At 43.3% G+C, this 21,919-nt stretch overlaps 1 protein-coding gene across 2 annotated transcripts; it reads left to right on the top strand.

Moving 5' to 3' along the window:
* Window positions 1-8,504: 8,504 nt before the first annotated feature.
* Window positions 8,505-21,481, top strand: LOC120018196 (transcriptional adapter 2-alpha-like). Of its 2 annotated transcripts, XM_038961264.1 has the most exons (15): window positions 8,505-8,871; window positions 9,844-9,950; window positions 10,069-10,128; window positions 10,268-10,359; window positions 12,152-12,309; window positions 12,852-12,940; window positions 13,267-13,339; window positions 13,469-13,532; window positions 15,403-15,446; window positions 18,436-18,546; window positions 19,102-19,173; window positions 19,436-19,568; window positions 20,023-20,066; window positions 20,441-20,520; window positions 20,856-21,481. In XM_038961264.1, exons 1-15 carry the CDS (start codon window positions 8,847-8,849, stop codon window positions 21,039-21,041), a joined length of 1,338 nt encoding a protein of 445 aa, XP_038817192.1. In that variant the 5' UTR covers window positions 8,505-8,846; the 3' UTR covers window positions 21,042-21,481. The 2 variants fall into 2 exon arrangements, with proteins under 2 accessions (XP_038817192.1, XP_038817193.1); XM_038961265.1 differs by lacking the exons at window positions 9,844-9,950; window positions 10,069-10,128 and having other exon boundaries at window positions 8,507-8,871.
* The last annotated feature ends 438 nt before the right edge of the window (window positions 21,482-21,919 follow it).

Below are 21,919 nucleotides of genomic sequence, written 5' to 3'. Positions count from 1 at the left end.
ATTTTGTGCCGCCAGGGCCACAATAATATACCCCCTCTCTGAATGTCCGAGTGTGACCCCCTCCCCATGGGTTACTGCAGCTAGTGTTGCCAGCACTGCCACTGCCTGGGTGGGGGCACCCCACCGGAATCCCCACCGGCTAGGTACAAGGTCGTCAAGGTTCTCATTAGCAGCTTTGAGAATTTCCTTGTATATTATGCTCTCCCTTATTGGGGCTTTGGCTTTGCAGGACCAACCCTGCCAAGCAGGCTCAGAATCTTGAGGGGGCAGTGCTGCTCTTGGTCTCTGACCTCATTTTAGCTGCATACAGACCGCTTACAGCGGGCACATAAAACAGTTAGGGACTTCTCCTTAGTATCTGGGTCATTCAGGTGGGTGTCTAGGGTATAGTGCCATGGACCGTACCATTAAAATAGGATAATAAATAATTAGATATAATTTATAAAAAAATAAATAAAAAATGTAGTTCTCCATGATAGGACAATAAATAAATAAGACGTATAATTCATTATAAAAGTATATCCATCATCTGAACAACATTGAAAGCCCTCTCATACCCGGCTCACAGCAATACATTGGCTCTGGGATATGCAACCATTTCATTACTCACTCACTCAACTTTCCAAACATAACAAATAAAATAAAAAATAAACACAAACCATACCATCCACACATACTGTGCCTTCTGTTTACTTAGTTTTTATCTTCACTATGTTGAATTAGTGCTTGTGTGTTCAATTAGTTATATGTGAAGATTTATAGAAAAGCTATATTTTTTATTGTATTGTTACAATCAGTAACCGGGCTTGAATTGTGTTTATTTCCCTCGTCTATGAGAACTTTGTAATTTTTAAAATAACCATGGAGTAGTCTTTGTGTCTCTGAACAACTGGTTATCAATATATAGTTTATCAACGACGAGAGCTACTCGTTTCGCTTTTAATCTATTTTCTTTGAAAATTGGATACAGAACTTTGCGCCGTTCTGCAATTTCCTTCGGAAACTGATCATTCATGCCAATTTTGGTCCCAGCAAGTCTTTTACCCAGGCTTTTAACCATTATTTTATCTTTAAATGAAGCAAATTTGGCAACGATTGGGCGTTCGTACCTCTGCCCTCTCTGTCCGAAGCGGTGAACGCGTTCAAGTTGGATTTTGTCGATAACTTCGCGTGGAATCTGAAGCGCTGTAAGGAGGAACTCTCTAACTATAGATTCAGGAACTTCTCCTTCTTTTTCTTGGATACCTGTAAGTACCAAATTCTCTCTCATGGATCTAGTTTGTATGTCTAGTAAGGTTTCCTTCAGAACGGTGTTCTCCTTTTTAATTCCATTCATTTCGGTTTCAATCTTATTGACTGTCCCTTTTAGCGCGTGTGTTTGCTTCTCCAATGTTGCAGCTTTTTCATCACTCATCTCTAGGCTTGCCTTCAACTCTTTTATATCCTTACTAACTAATTCAAGTATACCCAGTTTGTCATTTATTGATTTTAACAGATCGGTTTCGACCTTTACCATTCCGGGTGGTGAGAATATTAAATCATCAGTGTCTGTAGAAGAGTCACGTTTTCGTTTTGTAATCGGTTCCCCTGTCTTACTCTCCGTCATGTTTGGTTGTTGCCTGTTTTCGTAATATTTGTCGATAAATGTCTCTAGTTTTAGGATTTGTTTTGTGTTATTGTCCAGATTGAAGGTTATCACTCACCAGATTAAGTAGTGCTAATATTTTAGTCTAATTTAGCAGATATTTCGAATATTATGTTTTATCTTGAGGTGCTCTACATAAATCCCTTCAGTCCGCCATTACCCTTACGTTACCTTTACGTCATACGTCACTCTCTCTCGTCACACCTGTTAATTGAAATGCATTCCAGGTGACTACATCATGAAGCTGGTTGAGAGAATGCCAAGACTGTGCAAAGCTGTCATCAAGGCAAAAAGGTGGCTATTTGAAGAATCTCAAATATAAAATATATTGTTTAACACCTGTCACGCCCTGACCATAGTTTGCTTTGTATGTTTTATGTTTTGTTTGGTCAGGGTGTGATCTGAGGGGGCATTCTATGTTGTTTGTCTGGTTTGTCTATTTCTATGTGTTTGGCCTGATATGGTTCTCAATCAGAGACAGGTGTTTTGCGTTGTCTCTGATTGGGAACCATATTTAGGTAGCCTGTTTTGGGTTGTGGGTTATTGTCTATGTTATGTTGCATGTTTGCACAGTGTTTATATAGCGGTCACGTTCGTCTTATTCGTTTTGTTGTTTTTGTTTAAGTGTTCTTCATTAAACTTAGAAGAATGTATTCAAACCACGCTGCGCTTTGGTCCGCTTCTTACGACGATCGTGACAACACCTTTTTGGTTTATACATGATTCCATATGAGTTATTTCATAGTTTTGATCACTTCACTTTCTACAATGTAGAAAACAGTAAAAATATAGAAAAACCTTTGAATGGGTAGGTGTTCTAAAACTTTTGACCGGTAGTGTGTATATATATATATATATTATATATATATATATAAATATAGCAAAAAAAGAAACGTCCTCTCACTGTCAACTGCGTTTATTTTCAGCAAACTTAACATTTGTAAATAGTTGTATGAACATAACAAAATTCAACAACTGAGACACAAACTGAACAAGTTCCACAGACATGTGACTAACAGAAATTGAATAATGTGTCCCTGAACAAAGGGGGGTGTCAAACTCATAAGTAACAGTTAGTATCTGGTGTGGCCACCAGCTGCAGTAAGTTACTGCAGTGCATCTCCTCCTCATGGACTGCACCAGGTTTGCCAGTTCACGCTGTGAGATGTTACCCCACTCTTCCACCAAGGCACCTGCAAGTTCCCGGACATTTCTGGGGGGAATGGCCCTAGCCCTCACCCTCCGATCCAACAGGTCCCAGACGTGCTCAATGGGATTGAGATCCAGGCTCTTTGCTGGCAATGGCAGAACACTGACATTCCTGTCTTGCAGGAAATCACGCACAGAACGAGCAGTACGGCTGGTGGCATTGTCATGCTGGAGGGTCATGTCAGGATAAGCCTGCAGGAAGGGTACCACATGAGGGAGGAGGATGTCTTCCCTGTAACGCACAGCGTTGAGATTGCCTGCAATGACAAGCTCAGTCCGATGATGCTGTGACACACTGCCCCAGACCATGACGGACCCTCCACCTCCAAATTGATCTCGCTCCAGAGTACAGGCCTTGGTGTAATGCTCATTCCTTCGACGATAAACGCGAATCCGACCATCACCCCTGGTGAGACAAAACTGCAACTTGTCAGTGAAGAGCACTTTTTGCCAGTCCTGTCTGGTCCAGCGACGGTGGGTTTGTGCCCATAGGCAACGTTGTTGCCGGTGATGTCTGGTGAGGACCTGCCTTACAACAGGCCTACAAGCCCTCAGTCCAGCCTCTCTCAGCCTATTGTGAACAGTCTGAGCACTGATGGAGGGATTGTGCGTTCCTGGTATAACTCGGGCAGTTGTTGTTGACATCCTGTACCTGTCCTGCAGGTGTGATGTTCGGATGTACAGATCCTGTGCAGGTGTTGTTACACGTGGTCTGCCGCTGCGAGGACGATCAGCTGTCCATCCTGTCTCCCTGTAGCGTCTTAGGCGTCTCACAGTACAGACATTGCAATTTTTTGCCCTGGCCACATCTGCAGTCCTCATGCTTCCTTGCAGCATGCCTAAGGCACGTTGACGCAGATGAGCAGGGACCCTGGGCATCTTTCTTTTGGTGTTTTTCAGAGTCAGTAGAAAGGCCTCTTTAGTGTCCTAAGTTTTCATAACTGTGACCTTAATTGCCTACCATCTGTAAGCTGTTAGTGCCTTAACGACCGTTCCACATGTGCATGTTCATTAATTGTTTATGGTTCATTGAACAAGCATGGGAAACAGTGTTTAAACCCTTTACAATGAAGATCTGTGAAGTTATTTTGATTTTTGCGAATTATCTTTGAAAGACAGGGTCCTGAAAAAGGGACGTTTCATTTTTTGCTGAGTTTATATACACTACCGTTTGGGGCCACTTAGAAATGTCCTTGTTTTTGAAAAAAAGCTATTTTTTTTGTCCATTAAAATAACATCAAATTGATCAGAAATACAGTGTAGACATTGTTCATGTTGTAAATGACTATTGTAGCTGGAAACGGCAGATGTTTTATGGAATATCTACATAGGCGTACAGAGGCCCATTATCAGCAACCATCACTCCTGTGTTCTAATGGCACGTTGTGTTAGCTAATTCATGTTTATCATTTTAAAAGGCTAATTGATCATTAGAAAACCCTTTTGCAATTATGTTAGCACAGCTGAAAAGCAGAACAACAGTTAAAGAAGCAATAAAACTGTCCTTCTTTAGACTAATTGAGTATCTGGATCATCAGCATTTGTGTGTTTGATTACAGGCTCAAAATGGCCAGAAACAAAGAACTTTGTCCCTGAAACTCATCAGTCTATTCTTGTTCTGAGAAATGAAGGCTATTCCATGTGAGAAATTACCAAGAAACTGAAGATCTCGTACACTGTGTACTACTCCCTTCACAGAACAGCGCAAACTGGCTCTAACCAGAATAGAAAGAGGAGTGGGAGGCCCCGGTGCTCAACTGAGCAAGAGGACAAGTACATTAGAGTGTCTAGTTAGAGAAACAGATGCCTCACAAGTCCTCAACTGGCAGCTTCATTAAATAGTACCCGCAAAACACCAGTCTCAACAGTGAAGAGGCAACTACGGGATGCTGGCCTTCTAGACAGACTTGCAAAGAAAATGCCATATCTCTGACTCAGATATATATATATATATATGCCTAGTCATTGTAATGTAATTGGAAACAAATATGTATCTAAATATGCTGTACATAAAATAGAAATGTATCATGTAAATGGTGATATATATATATATATCATCACACACACAAAGGAGGCTGCTGCGGGGAGGGGGGCTCACAATAATGGCTGAAATAGAGTGAAAGGAATGGTATCAACCACATGTAAAACATGTTTGATGTGTTCGATGCCATTCCATTATTCCGTTCTAGCCATTACTATGAGCCCGTCCTCCCCAATTAAGGTGCCATCAGCCGCCTGTGATACACACATATTGTTGCTAATTACATTACAATTACACATTATACATTACAATTACTAATTAAATGTGATATATACAATTACATATCACATTTAAGTCAATGTAAATGGGCCTAGTGTAATTAGAAACAAATATGTATCTAAATATACTGTACATAAAATATAAATGCATTATGTAAATGAAAATACATATTTACATAAGTAATTCCTTTTCTATCTTTTCTGACAAAATGTCCACCCTGATAGGTGTATGTTCCACCCTGTTAGGTGCATACAGTGCATTTGGAAAGTATCCCGACCCCTTGACTTTTTCCACATTTTGTTAGGTTACAGCCTTATTCTAAAATTGATTAAATCGTTTTTTTCCCTCAATCTACACACAATACCCCATAATGACAAAGCAAAAACAGATGTTTTAGAAATGTTTGCAAATGTATTTAAAAAACAACAGAAATATGACATTTACATTAGTATTCAGACTCAGTACTTTTTTGAAGCACCTTTGGCAGTGATTGCAGCCTCGAGTCTTCCTGGGTATGATGCTACAAGCTTGGCACACCTGTATTTGGGGAGTTTCTCCCATTCTCCTCTGCAGATCCTCTCAAGCTGTCAGGTTGGATGGTGAGCATCGCTACACAGCTATTTCCGGGTCTCTCCAGAAATGTTCAATCGGGTTCAAGTCTGGGCTCTGGCTGGGCCACTCAAGGACATTCAGAGACTTGTCCCAAAGCCACTCCTGCGTTGTTGTGACTGTGTGCTTAGGGTCGTTGTCCTGTTGGAAGGGGAACCTTCACCCCAGTCTGAGGTCCTTAGCACTCAGGAGCAGGTTTTCAGCAAGGATCCCTCTGAACTTTGCTCCGTTAATCTTTCCCTCGATCCTGACTAGTTTCCCAGTACCTGCCGCTGAAAAAAATCTAATAAAATCAAATGCTATTGGTCACATACACATGGTTAGCAGATGTTATTGCGAGTGCAGCGAAATGTTTGTGCTTCTAGTGCAGCAATATCTAACAATTCCACAACAAATACCTAATGGAATAAGGAATGGAATAAGAATATATAAATATGGATGAGCAATAACAGAGGGGCATAGGCTAAGACGCAATAGATGGTATAGAATACAGTATATACATATGAGATGAGTAATACAAGATATGTAAACATTATTAAAGTGGCATTATTAAAGTGACGAGTGTTCCATTTATTAAAGTGGCCAATGATTTCAAGTCTGTATGTAGGCAGCAGCCTCTTTGTGCTAGTGATGGCTGTTTAACAGTCTGATTGCCTTGAGGTAGAAGCTGTTTTTCAGCTCTCGGTCCCAGCTTTAATGAACCTATACTGACCTCGCCTTCTGGATGGTAGTGGGGTGAACAGGCAGTGGCTCGGGTGGTTGTTGTCCTTGATGATCTTTTTGACCTTCCCGTGACATTGGGTGCTGTAGGTGTCCTGGAGGGCAGGTAGTTTGCCCCCGGTGATGTGTTGTGCAGACCACACCACCCTCGGTTGTGGGTGGTGCAGTACCAGGCAGTGATACAACCCGACAGGATGCTCTCAATTGTGTATCGGTTAAAGTTGGTGAGGTTTTTAGGTGACAAGCCAAATTTCTTCAGCCTAGGTTGAAGAGGCGCTGTTGCGCCTTCTTCACCACACTGTCTGTGTGGGTAGACCATTTCAGTTTGTCAGTGATGTGTACGCCGAGGGACTTAAAACTTTCCACCTTCTCCACTGCTGTCCCGTCGATGTGGATAGGGGGGTGCTCCCTCTGCTGTTTCCTGTAGTCCACGATCATCTCCTTTGTTTTGTTGACGTTGAGTGAGAGGTTATTTTCCTGACACCACACTCCGAAAGCCCTCACTTCCTCCCTGTAGGCTGTCTCGTCATTGTTGGTAATCAAGCCTACTACGTTGTGTCGTCTGCAAAACATCCCCACAGCATGATGCTGCCACCACACTTCACCGTAGGGATGGTGCCAGGTTTCCTCCAGACATGACGCTTGGCATTCAGGCCAAAGAGTTCGATCTTTGTTTCATCAGACCAGAGAATCTTGTTTCTCATGGTCTCAGCGCCTTTTAGGTGCCTTTTGGCAAACTCCAAGCGGGCTGTCGTGTGCCTGTTACAGAGGAGTGGCATCCATCTGGCCACTCTACCATAAAGGCCTGATTGGTGGAGTGCTGCAGAGATGGTTCTCCCATCTCCACAGAGGAACTCTGGAGCTCTTTCAGAGTGACCATCAGGTCCTTGGTCACCTCCCTGACCAAGGCCCTTCTACCCCAAATGCTCAGTTTGTCCAGGCAGCCAGCTCTAGGAAGAGTGTTGGTGCTTCCAAACCTCTTCCATTTAAAAATGATGGAGGCCTCTGTGTTCTGGGGGACCTTCAATGTTGCAGACATGTTTTTAGTACCCTTCCCCAGGTCTGTGCCTCGTCACAATCCTGTCTCGGAGCTCTACGGACCATTCCTTTGACCACATGGCTGGGTTTTTTCTCTGACATGCACTGCCAACTACGGGACCTTATATAGACCATGTCCAATCAATTTAATTTACCACAGGTGGACTCCAACTTAACAGGATGGAAATTTGGAGGCTAAGTTAGCCATAGCACTGTGAGTGATCAAGATCCAGCTAGCATAATGGGGAACACTTGAAGAGAATTGTAACTTTTATGTCAAACATATTTTGCCTAGTTAAATAAAGGTCAAATAAAATAAAAAAATATTTTGAAATTCAAAAAATGTATAACATGTTCATCTAATGTAGCCTAACAGGGTGGAAATTTAAGAGTGAGACATACTGACTAATATCATGAAACATTACAATATAGATTAAAACCGGGTGTTGATACTTACTTAGGTATGCACTGTTGTTTTTTCGCCCCAAAAATAATTGACACTTCCTGAATGTGATATCATTGTGGGAAGGGGCTGTTTTTTAAAGGACTATTACTGCAAACTAACAGGGTGGAAAGTGAAATCAGGGACACACAGGAAAAAAACTATAAATACAATAATAATGAGAGAAATACATATTGGTGACAGATATTTTAAGTAGGACTATAAAATAATGAATAAATATTTGGAATATTTTATTATTTAATTGCTTATATTTATCGTTGATGAATTAGCAACCGGGGACATGTCAAAAACGCCAACATCCACTGAAAACAAAATGGTCAAAATGCATAAAATTCCCTTTGAGATCCATATCTTTGTATTTTTATTTCAAAGAACATGTAACTTTATATTTTACACGAAATAAGATGTATTATTTCCTGGCGACAGAAAAGGCACCGCATAACACTAATGACCCTGGTAGTCCCACTCTGGTTGCAGATACATGAGTTAGCCTTCAAAATGTTTTTATTTTGAGCATGAACGGTGCAGCATTTGCGCGAATGCTGTGCATTGATCTAGCCATATTATCCCCTCCGTCATACCGACAGTGTTTGCGTATTGGTACATCAAAAGTAACGTTACATCAACTTGCAGCGCGTTCGCATTTATCGAACAAATGCATAAAATTGTATGCGTAGACGGCTTTACAGAAATTGTAGCAGAAGATGAATGTTGAAGTTTTGTTGCACACATATCAAGATGACGCTGCGTACCATTTTTCTCAAAACAGTGTAGGTGTGTTCCATGTGTAGAATCAACAAAGTTGCGCCAACGCTGCGTTTTCAGACACGCTTAGTCTAACGCGAAGCAATACACATTGGCAACAAACAACAAATCAAGGCTTCAGCTGTTTGGTTGATCTTATGGACCACTTGGCATCTTTTGGAAGTAAGTGTTGACTAAAATGCACAGTTAAAAACAGCGTACAAACACGGCTTAAATAGTTTGCACGAAATATCGGTATCCATCTAACTAGCTTATTGCTCAGCTCGTCGTGCTACATAGCTAGCTAACGTTAGCTAGGTAGAAGGCAACGCAGCTCAGCTAGCGAGATTTCTAACAATTAGCTTAGTTAGCCATTTAGCTAGCTAAACTATATGTATAATTTTCTTTCATGTAGCTGATCCATTCAACCAGCTAACTAATCCATCACTTAATTGTCTCCTAGCTTTCGACTTGAAGTACCTAGCTAGCTACATTATCTAGCTAACGTTAACTGTGTTGTTAGCTACTGCTAAATGTATGATGCTGGCTTTAAATCTGAACAATAACACATTTTAACAGAGGATTTACAGTATCTAAAGTCTGTACGTATTCTTACCAGTACAACTGGCAAGTTTTGCGACATAACGCTGACTTATTTTCAGATGACCCTTTTTTAAAATTATTATTCATAGGACATGCATTTAATTCTAATCAGGAGAACAAGATTCACATAATTCAGAAAATCTGAGCATTAAGCCAACACATTTCTCTCAGTGGAACATCGTCCTTGCAGCGATCACATCTTCCGTTCAGGTTGCAGTATAAATACAAACGAGGAATATCCCAGGTCTCCTTCCGGACAGCCGGCCACCAACGACACACACTTATTATATGGAGTTATATTAAATCTTGAATCCAAGCGCCTAAATACAATCCTTATGTGCCTCGATGAGATCTGTCCAACTTTCTTCACCCTTCTCAATGATGCAAACATCCCTGACTTTCTTCGTCTCAGGGCACACACAACAGAGTTTGTGGTTTCTTCCCTGTGCCCTCAATGGCCCGACGCTGGCAGCATACACTGAGGACATTTTTCAGGTTACCTAGCTAGTTGTTACGCCTTCATGCGCGTGGATGCCGATTTATGTCTTTCAGATGACCCTTCTGACAAGCCCCCATGTCGAGGTTGCTCATCTAACCTGGTGGAACCCTATATAAAATGTGCAGAGTGTGGACCCTCACCTTTCCTTCTCTGTCTCCAGGTGAGGGGCGCACAATGCTTCCTCGGGCATGCGCATAAAACTGTTGATACATTTTGCCTAGCCTGATAACTTTGCATCACTACTGACACTTGAATTGTTTTATCCAAATATGTTTCAGTGTTTTACCAGAGGGTTTGAGTTCAAGAAACATGAGAGTAATCACAAGTATGAAATCATGGTAAGACATTGGTAATTGTGCTGTCCATTCTGATTAACATATATAATACTGACACTTCAGTTATCCATTATTTACCAAAAGTATGCTTCTGGCAAACTATTGTGATCATGCTCAATACCATGCCTCCTCCCTCACACAGACATCAGACTTCCCTGTGCTAGAACCTAGCTGGACAGCACAGGAGGAGATGGCCCTTCTGGAAGCAGTCATGGACTGTGGCTTTGGGAACTGGTAAGTAAACACACACACTCTCTGACTCTCTCGCTCAAGTGTCATATACAGTTGAATTCGGAAGTTTACATACACCTTAGCCAAATACATTTAAACTCAGTTTGTAACAATTCCTGACACTTAATCCTAGTAAAAATTCCCTGTCTTAGGTCAGTTAGGATCACTAGAGAGAATTATTTATTTCAGCTTTTATTTCTTTCATCACATTCCCAGTGGGTCAGAAATGTACATGCACTCAATTAGTATTTGGTAGCATTGCCTTTAAATTGTTTAACTTGGGTCAAATGTTTCGGGTAGCCTTCCACAAGCTTCCCACAATAAATTGTGTGAATCTTGGCCCATTCCTCCTGACAGAGCTGGTGTAACCAAGTCAGGTTTGTAGGCCTCCGTGCTCGCACACGCTTTTTCAGTTCTGCCCACAAATTTACTATGGGATTGAGGTCAGGGATTTGTGATGGCTACTCCAATACCTTGACTTTATTGTCCTTAAGCCATATTGCCACAACTTTGGAAGTATGCTTGGGGTCATTGTCCATTTGGAAGGCCCATTTGCGACCAAGCTTTAACTTCCTGACTGATGTCTTGAGATGTTGCTTCAATATATCCGCATAATTTTCCTGCCTCATGATGCCATCTATTTTGTGAAGTGCACCAGTCCCTCCTGCAGCAAAGCACCCCCACAACATGATGCTGCCACCCCCATGCTTCACGGTTGGGATGGTGTTCTTTGGCTTGCAAGCGTCCCCCTTTTTCCTCCAAACATAACGATGGTCATTATGGCCAAACAGTTCTATTTTTGTTTCATCAGACCAGAGGACATTTCTCTAAAAAGTACGATCTTTGTCCCCATGTGCAGTTCCAAACCGTAGTCTGGCTTTTTTATGGCGGTTTTGGAGCAGTGTTTTCTTCCTTGCTGAGCGGCCTTTCAGGTTATGTCGATATAGGACTCACTTTACTGTGGATATAGATACTTTTGTACCTGTTTCCTCCAGCATCTTCACAAGGTCCTTTGCTGGTGTTCTGGGATTGATTTGCACTTTTCGCACTAAAGTACGTTCCTCTCTAGGAGACAGAACGCGTCTCCTTCCTGAGCGGCATGACGGCTGCGTGGTTCCATGGTGTTTATACTTGCGTACTATTGTTTGTACAGATGAACGTGGTACTTTCAAGGGTTTGGAAATTGCTCCAAAGGATGAACCAGACTTGTGGAGGTCTCCAATTGTTTTTCTGAAGTCTTGGCTGTTTTCTGTTGATTTTCCCATGATGTCAAGCAAAGAGGCACTGAGTTTGAAGGTAGGCTTTGAAATACATCCCCAGGTACACCTCCAATTGACTCAAATTATGTCATTTAGCCTATCAGAAGCTTCTAAAGCCATGACATCATTTTCTGGAATTTTCCAAGCTGTTTAAAGGCACAGTCAACTTAGTGTATGTAAACTTCTGACCCACTGGAATTGTGATAGTGAATTATAAGAGAAATAATCTGTCTGTGAACAATTGTTGGAAAAATTACTTCATGCACAAAGTAGATGTCCTAACCGACTTGCCAAAACTATAGTTTGTTAACAAGACGTTTGTGGAGTGGTTAAAAAAGGAGTTTTAATGACTCCAGTCTAAGTGTATGTAAACTTCCTACTTCAACTGTATTACAAACTTGCAGACTAGGTGCCATTTGCAGTCTGTGATTTGTTTCGTAGCATCCCTCACTTGTACTGTCTGCCAATATCAATATAAACATGTTCAAGTTGATAACAAAAACATAACTGTCACTTTCCTGTTTGACTCTGCACAGGCAGGATGTGGCGTATCAGATGCGCACCAAAAACAAGGAGGAGTGTGAGGCCCACTACATGAAGAACTTCATCAACAATCCCCTGTTCTCCTCCACCCTGCTCAACCTCAGACAGATAGAGGAGGCCCGTACTGCAGACACAGCCATTCCCTTCAAACGTCAGTATACACACAACACACCTACTCCTCTGGATTTCTCCCTTCATAGTAATAAGGAGAGTTTGTTTGTCACACAAGTTATAGTATAATTCTGAAGCCATACAACAAATACAATTTAGGATAGGCTTTTGTGTATGACCTCGACTAACCTGTACCCCCGCACATTGACTCGGTACTGGTACCCCTTGTATATAGCCTCATTATTGTTATTTTGTGTAACTTTTAATTTTTTCACTTTAGTTTATTTAGTAAATATTTTCTTAACTCTATTTCTTGAAATGCATTGTTGGTTAAGGCCATGTAAGTAAGCGTTTCACGGTAAGGTCTACCTACACCTGTTGTATTCAGCACACATTTGATTTGATATCCAGCTGATAAAGGCAGGGAGGAATACATGGCTTTTTTCATTTATTATCTGATATGCAACTACATCGTTCTTCATTTATGCTTTCTTTCTTACACAGTAATAACTTGATTACTGTACTGTCATGAGGGACTTTTCAGATCACTAGGTAAAAATACTCTGTTGGTTTTCCTCCCAGCCACTGATGACCCCCCCAGGCCCACCTTTGACTCCCTGTTGTCTCGAGACATGGCTGGATACATGCCTGCCAGAGCAGACTTCATGGAGGTGAGAGGAACTAGGGTCTTAAAGCGTCCATGGCTTTAGTAGTTCCAATCTCACGAGCCGTAGTCGGACATAGACATTCCATTTTTCTGTTCTGCATGTTCAAAGAACATATCCCCATGTCGTAATGAGTATGTTCTCATACTCCTGGCATATTATGATTGGAATCAAAGGAAGTACTTAAAGATCACCAAGACAGAACCCTTGCCACACATGCATGAATGAAGATATTAGTTCTCCTGATGGCCGCCTCACTGCAGTCTTATTGAACTCTGACTCATCTCCTTGTACCTCTGTGATTGTCTCCTGCTATTTGTCATCCTGTCTAGGAATTTGACAACTATGCTGAGTGGGATCTGAAAGACATTGATTTTGTGGATGATGACTCAGACATACTACATGGTGAGTTGAAAGTGCTATCATTGTATTTGAATTGAGAGAAAAGTCCAACCCCGCTTATGTTTATTGTACATGTACTGTTTTTTAATATCATCACTTCCTTGTCTGACATATTTGTCTGGTTTTTTCTAGCGCTGAAGATTGCTGTTGTTGACATATACCATTCAAGGTTAAAGGAGAGAGGAAGAAGAAAGAAGTAAGTTGAAATGTTTTGCATTTAACTATAAAGATGTAATGGACTTATTCAGCTCAAAATGCTTAGAGGCTTTGCCCTTCATCATATGCCTGTAATACTCTGCAAATGTTGCCACAATAACGTTTGAATTGCTTTCCAAAATCAGAAATGTGATACCTACACAAGTAACATAACACTCTACACTAGCCTGTTAAGATAAGCACTGGTTCAGAATCACTGGTTGCTTTTAATGCTGAAAGGCTTAAACATTACACAACTCAAATTTGAGTATTGTTTGACCTGGCCACCTTTTTAGATGAATTTGAGATGTTCATGGATTGTCACATTCCGTCCACTGCCCCGTTCAGTGTGTGTCAGTACTGGTCTTGGCCACGGTAGTCAGTCCATTCATGTGGTAATACATCCATCATTAAATCAGACTTAACGAGTTGCTGCTCCCCTAACACTGTGGAATGGCATGTTAGCTGGCCAGAGCTCCCAGGACCATGCATGTATGTTTGTGTCCCAAATGACATCCTATTCCCTACATAGTGCATTACTTTTGGTGGGCCCTGGTCAAAAGTAGTGCACTATATAGGGAATAGGGTGCCATTTGGGATGCAAACACTGCTAGCCTCCCCACTGCCCCTCAAGCTGCCCACCCCCAGCTGGTGACATTTTTATTTTATTTAACCTTTATTTAACTAGGCAAGTCAGTTAATAACAAATTCTTATTTACAATGACAGCCTACCCCAGCTAAACCCTAAACTGGACGACGCTGGGCCAATTGGGCGCTGCCCTATGGGACTCAATCACGGCTGGTTGAATTGAACCAGGGTCTGTAGTGACGCCTCTAGCACTGAGATGCAATGCCTTACACGGAACCCAAACCGGCTGCGCGCGTGCGCTATCGTGCATACATTTATTTTGCCCCCCTACACCAAACGCGATCGCGACATGCAGGTTAAAATATCAAAACAAACTCTGAACCAATGACATTAATTTGGGGACAGGTAGAAAATAATTAAACATGTATGGCAATTTAGCTAGTTAGCTTACATTGCTAGCTAATTTGTCCTATTTAGCTAGCTTGCTGTTGCTAGCTAATTTGTCCTGGGATATAAACATTGAGTTATTTTAACTGAAATGCACAAGGTCCTCTACTCCAACAATTAATCCACACATAAAACAGCCAACCGAATCGTTTCTAGTCATCTCTCCTCCTTCCAGGCTTTTTCATCTTTGAACTTATATGGTGATTGGCATCTACACATTCATAGTATTACCACGACAACCTGCAAAACATTTAGTCTTTCAATCACCCACGTGGGTATAACCAATGACCAAGAAGATGGCACGTGGGTACCTGCTTCTATAAACCAATGAGGAGATGGGAGAGGCAGGACTTGCAGCGCGATCTGCGTCAGAAATAGGAATGACTTCTATTTTAGCCCATGGCAACGCAGACGCTCGTTGGCGCGCGCAATAATTGAATAATATGGATTTCTACATTTATTTTGCGACGCTCGCGTACGCGACCGGTCTGGTCAGCATGTTAGACCGCTGCGCCACTTGGGAGTGGTCTAATGGCAAAGGTCCAAGGCAGTGACCTGCAGGCCACAGAGTTCACAGACGCAGTAGGCCTCACTGTCAGGTCCTGTTTAACATCACAGGAAGGCTACTTGTTGCAAAGCTGTTCTATATCACAATCACAACTTCAAGCTATGTGGTTCAGGTTCAACAGCTATATGGTACCACTCATTCAATTAATGTCAGTCTAAACCCACTGCTGTTTTCACTCACTCTACCAGCCTGAGAGTTGGCTGGTATTTACCAATGGACGGTGTCCATATTTTTGGCTTTGGTGTCTTAATGTTGTGTGTCTTCCAGGATAATCCGGGACCATGGACTGATCAACCTGCGGAAGTTCCAGAGTAAGTTTTCTCCTAACAGATTAGAGCTGGGTTGCAGAACCACCAGGAGACCACGCATTAATATAACACCCAGACTGAATATGCATTATGTATCCATGGTTGCAATAATGATCAACAGTAACCTGTGACCCCGGAGGCACTGCCAGTGCTCTTATTTACGATGGATGCTGAGACCAGTGCGACGTGTGCCAGAGTGCCACAGCATAATTATTGCTCCACTATGAATAGATGCCTATGAAATGAACACTGCAGGTCTAATGACCAACTGCATTGGAGCTTTATGAGCTCTTATTGATCCCCTCTCCATGGGCAGCGTTTCATCTAGCTTGGTAATATAATCAATGTTCATGTCCCACTTTTTATTCATGGGAGATGGGAAGGCAAGAGACTCCCTGAATAGATGTATCCAATCAGTCCTCTTTTTCCTTTACTGCCCAGTGCAGTGCTATCTCCAGGTCGTGCCCTGGGAAATTGGCTGTAGTTTTATGGGTGGAAGAGGACACCCTTATGTTTTATTTATTATTTACCAGCATCCAGTCACTACCGCCCACCACCTCCCCCTCTCTCCTCTTATCTCTAGTCTTTCAAGACAAGAGAACCCAGAGTTGCCGTGGAGCTGCAGCCTGGTTGTCATGGAGACTGTCAAAGTGTGTGTGTCACGGTAATAGAAGCCGTTTCCAAGCCTGGGTGACTCAGTGTCGTGCCTGGTCTGATCATGCTGTTGCTCCAGGCAGTTTGACCAACAGTCTCACTCCCCTTATAGACATCAGTAACTCAGGACCACCAGCCCATTCCTGTTATGGAGTGTTTCAAATCTTTGACTTCGCTCAGCAGGACATTGACTCTACTTGTGTGTGTGTGTTGCTGCTATCTACACGTTCCTATCACTGTACGGCCTCCAAATCAATGAGGAACTCAGCTGCCAGCTTGAAGACAGACACCGATGTGCGGGCCACCAGCCTTGAGCTGCTGTCATACTACTACCCCACATTCACTGTCTGCAACGCCACCAGAGTCCACTCAATATATACCATAGGTATACAGGTAGATTCTTACGGCACAAAGTATGAAGTGTCTGACTAAATAGGTAATATACTGCCGTTTGGGACACAAACACTGTAGCAATGATTTGAAAGGAGAGCAGCAGCAGCCCTTGATGGGGGGTGAGTAGGGTGGTATGGGGTGACCTGCCCATCGGGGGAGCTTTTACATCGGCCATGGCAGGGTATCTCATTGATGCAAGGGGGTCAGTCAATGTGCGATGTCTGGACATTTCCTCCTCTGGTGTTCCTCAAAAGCCTCTAATCTAACAATATTGAATGTGATACAGATCTCCAATACAGATCACTGCTGTCATATTCTCTACAACATGGCTGCCAGCCCCTCTTCCTGGAGATCTACCAAGTTTACAGTCCAACTCTAATTTACCAACTGATTCTAGTTATTAACTGCTCACCAATACCTTAACTGGCTGAGTCGGGTATGTAGGGTTGGACTGAACCTACAGGACGGTAGATCTCCAGGAAGAGGGTTAGACTGAACCTACAGGACGGTAGATCTCCAGGAAGAGGGTTAGACTGAACCTACAGGACAGTAGATCTCCAGGAAGAGGGTTAGACTGAACCTACAGGACAGTAGATCTCCAGGAAGAGGGTTAGACTGAACCTACAGGACAGTAGATCTCCAGGAAGAGGGTTAGACTGAACCTACAGGACAGTAGATCTCCAGGAAGAGGGTTAGACTGAACCTACAGGACAGTAGATCTCCAGGAAGAGGGTTAGACTGAACCTACAGGACAGTAGATCTCCAGGAAGAGGGTTAGACTGAACCTACAGGACGGTAGATCTCCAGGAAGAGGGTTAGACTGAACCTACAGGACGGTAGATCTCCAGGAAGAGGTTTAAACTGAACCTACAGGACGGTAGATCTCCAGGAAGAGGGTTAGACTGAACCTACAGGACAGTAGATCTCCAGGAAGAGGGTTAGACTGAACCTACAGGACAGTAGATCTCCAGGAAGAGGGTTAGACTGAACCTACAGGACGGTAGATCTCCAGGAAGAGGTTTAAACTGAACCTACAGGACGGTAGATCTCCAGGAAGAGGGTTAGACTGAACCTACAGGACGGTAGATCTCCAGGAAGAGGTTTAAACTGAACCTACAGGACGGTAGATCTCCAGGAAGAGGGTTAGACTGAACCTACAGGACGGTAGATCTCCAGGAAGAGGGTTAGACTGAACCTACAGGACAGTAGATCTCCAGGAAGAGGTTTAAACTGAGCCTACAGGACGGTAGGTCTCCAGGAAGAGGGTTAGCCTGAAGCTACAGGACGGTAGATCTCCAGGAAGAGGGTTAGCCTGAAGCTACAGGACGGTAGATCTCCAGGAAGAGGGTTAGACTGAACCTACAGGACGGTAGATCTCCAGGAAGAGGGTTAGACTGAACCTACAGGACAGTAGATCTCCAGGAAGAGGTTTAAACTGAGCCTACAGGACGGTAGGTCTCCAGGAAGAGGGTTAGCCTGAAGCTACAGGACGGTAGATCTCCAGGAAGAGGGTTAGCCTGAAGCTACAGGACGGTAGATCTCCAGGAAGAGGGTTAGCCTGAAGCTACAGGACGGTAGATCTCCAGGAAGAGGTTTAAACTGAGCCTACAGGACGGTAGGTCTCCAGGAAGAGGGTTAGACTGAACCTACAGGACGGTAGATCTCCAGGAAGAGGTTTAAACTGAGCCTACAGGACGGTAGGTCTCCAGGAAGAGGGTTAGCCTGAAGCTACAGGACGGTAGATCTCCAGGAAGAGGGTTAGCCTGAAGCTACAGGACGGTAGATCTCCAGGAAGAGGGTTAGCCTGAAGCTACAGGACGGTAGATCTCCAGGAAGAGGGTTAGCCTGAAGCTACAGGACGGTAGATCTCCAGGAAGAGGGTTGGGCAGCCCTGCTCTACAATAACAGCTACATATCACATGACCATTGTGTTTTTGTCTTCCAGTTCTAGAGCGTCGCTACCCTAAGGAGGTACAGGATCTGTATGATGCTATGAGACGTTTTGCCAGGGTGGTGGGCCCCATCGAACACGACAAGTTCATAGAGAGTCATGCATGTGAGTTTAACATTATGATATTGTACATGCACACACAGTAGACATTTTGATGTTAACACCAATAGAATTGTTTCTTCCAACCCCTCCACCTCCGGTCTACACAGAGAGCAGTCGCACATGCAGTGTTCCCCTGTGTTTAATATTGTGGGTAACACTAAGGTCAACGGCGTGGTAATGAGCCTGTCAGATTATCTCCTGTCCTTACGCAGCATGACTGGATGTGTGAACTCCCTTTGAGTGAGAGGCGTGTGTCTGTGCATTTCTGTTTGTATCTGGGGATGAGACATCATCTCGTTCTGATTAAAGTGCTGGGGCTTCAGAATAGCATGGCGCTACTCCATTGTTGTGTCAGAGAGAACAGCTGTAGAGCCTGCCTGGGCTACAACTCTGGTCTGATCAGCTCTGATGTTGGGAAGCACAGATCTGAGGGGGTAAAGAGTTTCTCACTCTCTGTCTGCCTTTCTGTTCGTCCGCCTGTCTGTCTGTCCGCCTGTCTGCAGTAGAGACCGGTGAGTGTGGACAGGCCTCATTGACCTCGTCCTCCTTGTCTTTCAGTGGAGTTTGAGCTGAGGAGAGAGATCGGCAGGCTACAGGAGTACAGGAGAGCAGGCATCCAGTCTTTCTGCAGTGAGTCCAGTCTACCCATCTAACCCCATCACCCCTACTGCCAGACAGTCCCCCTCAGATGTTGTATCCCAAATGGCACCCTATTCCCTATTTATTGCACTACTTTTGACCAGGGCCCATACAGCTCTAAAAACTAGTACAATTTGTAGGAAAATTATGCATTTTGGGACAGAGCCTCATTAGTAACTCCCTTGTGTCAGCCAGGGCCCAGGGCTGACTGACTGCCCCAGTAACCCCCTACCTCCTCTGTGTCCCCCTGCAGGTGCCAAGGTGTATGAGCGTGTGAAGCAGGTGAGGGAGGATGAGCGGAGGAAGAGGACCATGCTAGTTGATGTGCTGCAGTACATTCAGGACGGACGGGCCTGCCAGCAGTGGCTCAGCAAACAGGCTGCCATGTAATCCTTCCTCCTTACTCTTGTCCTTCCTCCTTACTCTTGTCCATTCCTCTGGACCCTGTGGTTGTACATTCATGTTCAAGTCAAACACTAGCCCACCTGATTCCACTAATCAAGGGCTTGATAAGTTGACTAGTTGAATTAGGGGTGCTAGCACCGGACTATAACTGAGATACCACCCACCTACTCTGTAGTTTATTACTGTGTGCTTGGCTCTAACGGCAACAAGTGTAGTGCTTGATTGTTTATTTTTTTATGTAGAGCTATTCTTGTTGTTTATCTTAAGCTCAGCTCTTGGGTATTCTCCAAGTTCTGCTAATTATTCTTCATGAAGAAAAATAACAAAACTGCTAGTGTGTGTGATGATTCATTCTCTCTGTGGACGAGGATCCCAGAGTGAGAATTGTGTGTGTGTGTGTGCTGCTTGTAGTGATGCTATTATCTCACTTCACAGTGACGCTGGTATCACTCCTGTTGTCACCACCATCACCACATCAGGTAAGGACTCTTCATCTCCCACTCCCTCCCTTCTCTCTGACTTTTCTTGTCATGGCAACAGGTGGAGTCACGTTAATGCATTCTCAGAGATGCTCATTCAGAAATATGCTCGACAAACAGGACCGATATGTGTTTTTGTCTCAAGCTTTATCTTTCCGTTGTCATTCTGTAACCTCCAGTGCACAAGTAGGACACATCTATGTAGACTCTGTCATTTCCATCCATTTACACTAATTTGCCTATTGTAAATATTTGTCTTTATTTTCCAACAAAACGGATTACCTGGATTCATCAACCTATCAGTTTGTCATTTGAAACAACAGAACAGTCAGGTTTTACGTCTGTTTAAATGTGTGTGATTAATTGTTCCACAGCAACAGGCAGGAGATGTGCCCCTCCTCTCAACCTGACTGGCCTGCCAGGGACAGAGAAGCTCAACGACAGGGAGAAAGAGGTACAAATAGAATTGCATATGAAATCCATTCTATTACATATGAATTCTAGGATCTCTATTGATGTAAGGCTCTCAGCCCCACCAGGTAAGTACATGAATTCCCTACATAGTGCACTACTTTTAGTAGTACACTCTAACCCGAGTTGTGACTAACCTAACCTTATTGGCCAGCTAGATTAGGGTTGGCGCAAAAATCAACATTATATTAGCTCTCCATGAACAGGGTTGGGGAATACAGTGGAATTTGGGACGCAGTCATAAACAGCGAGTTGGGGTCATGGTGACTGGTATTGTGTTGATGTAACATGGTGTCTCTGTCCTGTGGCTGTCTGCAGTTGTGCCAGGTGGTGCGTCTGGTGCCAGGTGCCTACCTGGAGTACAAGCAGGCTCTACTGAACGAGTGCAGGCGGCAGGGTGGTCTACGGCTGGCACAGGCCCGGGCACTCATCAAGATCGACGTCAACAAGACACGCAAGATCTACGACTTCCTGATCAAGGAGGGCTACATCAACAAGGCCTAGGCCAGCCTGAGAGACAGCGTGTGTCCTAAATGGGACCATTTTCCCTATATAGTGCACTACTTTTGACCAGAGCCGGGTGCAATTTGGGACCCATCCAGAGTCAGGACTGTTCCAGCAGGGATCATGGCTGGACTGGACACTAACTGATACATTTTATACTCATGTTGTTTTGGTGAAATGATGTTGTCACGTGCTGTGAGAACTAAGTTTTAATGGCCCTCCTTTGTTTGAATGTTTGTTTTCCTATCGTGTCTCTACATTTGTCATCAACTTCAGGTCCTACATTTTGCATCAGTCTTGCATTGTATATGTTCTAACTTCTAACCAAACTGACATACCTTCCTATTTGTACAGTACTTTATTGTCAGTGACACAGCAGCAGATAAGAAAATTACAGTGTATTTATTTCTCCTGTAATAAAATGTTTTATGTAAGAAGTATTACAGTATATGGTGTAGTATTTTACTTATTATTGTGTAATAATAGTTACCTGTTTATTAATGCTATTACATGATAACCAACTTTCCATCATAGCATCAGTGCTGAGTTGCTTTATGTAAGCAGGTCCTGTTAGTGACACCTCTCCCAGACTCCCAGACTGACAATGGGCTCCATCTCTGATTTGATTCCTTCTCTGCCAGGAGTGGGTCTGGGAGTCGTATACATAAAGCGTTTCAGACCCCCTCCCCCATCCATGTAATCTTATTCTTTAAGATGTAAAATGCGAAACTGATCCTCGTATCAGCGCTCTTACTTTGAGATGTTAAATGAATATATGTTTTGGTGTGACGAGGGAGAGCTATGTGACTAATGCTAACCACCTAGATCCAGTCAGCCAGCCCAGTGGCCTCTCCCTCCTCTCTACTCTGATGGCATTA

This window comes from Salvelinus namaycush, chromosome 23, assembly GCF_016432855.1.
Source record: "Salvelinus namaycush isolate Seneca chromosome 23, SaNama_1.0, whole genome shotgun sequence".
Lineage (NCBI taxonomy): Eukaryota > Metazoa > Chordata > Actinopteri > Salmoniformes > Salmonidae > Salvelinus > Salvelinus namaycush.
This window is presented reverse-complemented; position numbering and strand designations above follow the sequence as displayed.

What these genes read in the sequence shown, in the direction of transcription:
- LOC120018196 (XM_038961264.1), top strand. Translation starts at nt 8,847, where the DNA reads ATGGACCACTTGGCATCTTTTGGAA. An exon ending in TGACTCAGACATACTACATG is followed by an intron (nt 13,340 to 13,468) that starts GTGAGTTGAAAG and finishes GGTTTTTTCTAG; the next exon opens with CGCTGAAGATTGCTGTTGTT. An exon ending in TCAACGACAGGGAGAAAGAG is followed by an intron (nt 20,521 to 20,855) that starts GTACAAATAGAA and finishes GGCTGTCTGCAG; the next exon opens with TTGTGCCAGGTGGTGCGTCT.